The sequence below is a fragment of the Crocodylus porosus genome, unplaced genomic scaffold (assembly GCF_001723895.1).
Source record: "Crocodylus porosus isolate Cpor-Errol unplaced genomic scaffold, CroPor_comp1, whole genome shotgun sequence".
Lineage (NCBI taxonomy): Eukaryota > Metazoa > Chordata > Crocodylia > Crocodylidae > Crocodylus > Crocodylus porosus.
In genome coordinates, this window is record NW_017728948.1 from 27,975,142 (window position 1) to 27,976,386 (window position 1,245).

Here is a 1,245-nt window from a genome sequence, read left to right on the forward strand (position 1 = left end):
TATATATATGCAAATATATGTATATAAATATGTAGTGGTGTTTCATTTTGATCATGGAAAAAATTGGATTTTGGTTTACTTTTTTAATCCAAAAATTGAGGATTATTTTTTTTAATCAGAGAAAACTAGGATCCCTGCTGATTACCTCACTGCAGCCTCATCTCTTCTTCAAGTAAGAGGTGGACATGAAGCAACCTTTCGCAAAGTGTATGCAATTTCTTTGTGGTAGCTCCGATACAAGTTGCAAAGTTTTACAGATCCTCCACTCAAAGCATAAAGTAATCCCCATTTTTGTATTGTTTATAGACTTCGGGTATACTGCAGAAGTTGCAGGAGGAGATGACAGACAGCTTTCCTCTGAAATGTCAATGTTTTATTGTCTGTTTAGCGATACCAGAGATAGTTAGCTGTGTTAGTCTAGTGTCAGACTAAAGGAATCATTAGGCTCTTTAAGCAAGGGAATTCCAGTGCCTCTGTGCTATCACAACAGCCTTTAATTTCACAGATACTGCAATTCAGATTCCAAATGTGCATAAACAATCTCAGTGCTACATTTTGTACTCCAGCTGCTTTGCGCCATTACATTTCAGGTGGAGCCTTTCAGCCTGAACAATGCTTGCTCCACTTAGCAACGCAGCCCATTGAGCAGCAGGTCACTGTTAGCCTTCCCAGAGTAAGCATGTGAAGGCAGGGTGAGAGAGAAGGGGGAGGCGCATTGTGACATATTCAAAGGCTACTTTTCAGTCAGGCCTGGGAGAGCAGTTGCGGCTGTTCTTCACAAACTTCACTTACAATGCTTTCCCAAAACAGCTCCTTCAGAACTTGGCACCGGACGGTCCTTTTAGTAGGTGTCCTGGTGCTGCTAGTGTCACTTGTTGTTGTTATTGTGTTGGCTGTTATCCTGACACCGGGAAAGGAGGACATCAGCTCAACCCTGCCGCAATGGAAGGGCAGAGGGACCACTAAAAATCTGCAAGAAGTTGTTCTTGGGAGATGTTACAACTACATCACAACAGTGAACCCTGAGCTGGGGTGAGTAATGATTACTATGCTGCATAATATGCTAGAATGGTGGGGCAGAGAGCCTGTTACTATCTCCACTGAAATATGGATATTTAGCTTTTCAACAGAACAGAAAGGAGGGCTGATTACGAGTGTTTTAAGCCAGACTTTAAATTGGCCATATTCCACTGAACAATTTTTTAGAGCAAAACGCTCTATTGAATGAGTGTGAAGCAACAGTAA

At 41.8% G+C, this 1,245-nt stretch overlaps 1 protein-coding gene across 1 annotated transcript in view; it reads left to right on the top strand.

Annotated features, from left to right (window-relative positions):
* The first annotated feature begins 190 nt into the window (after positions 1–190).
* CD38 (CD38 molecule) overlaps positions 191–1,245 on the top strand; it is a 47,970-nt gene continuing 46,915 nt past the window's right edge. The window contains exon 1 of the mRNA XM_019553454.1: positions 191–1,032. Within this exon, the coding sequence (XP_019408999.1) occupies positions 794–1,032 (239 nt within the window). The 5' untranslated portion in view covers positions 191–793. The remainder of the gene's footprint in view (positions 1,033–1,245) is intronic.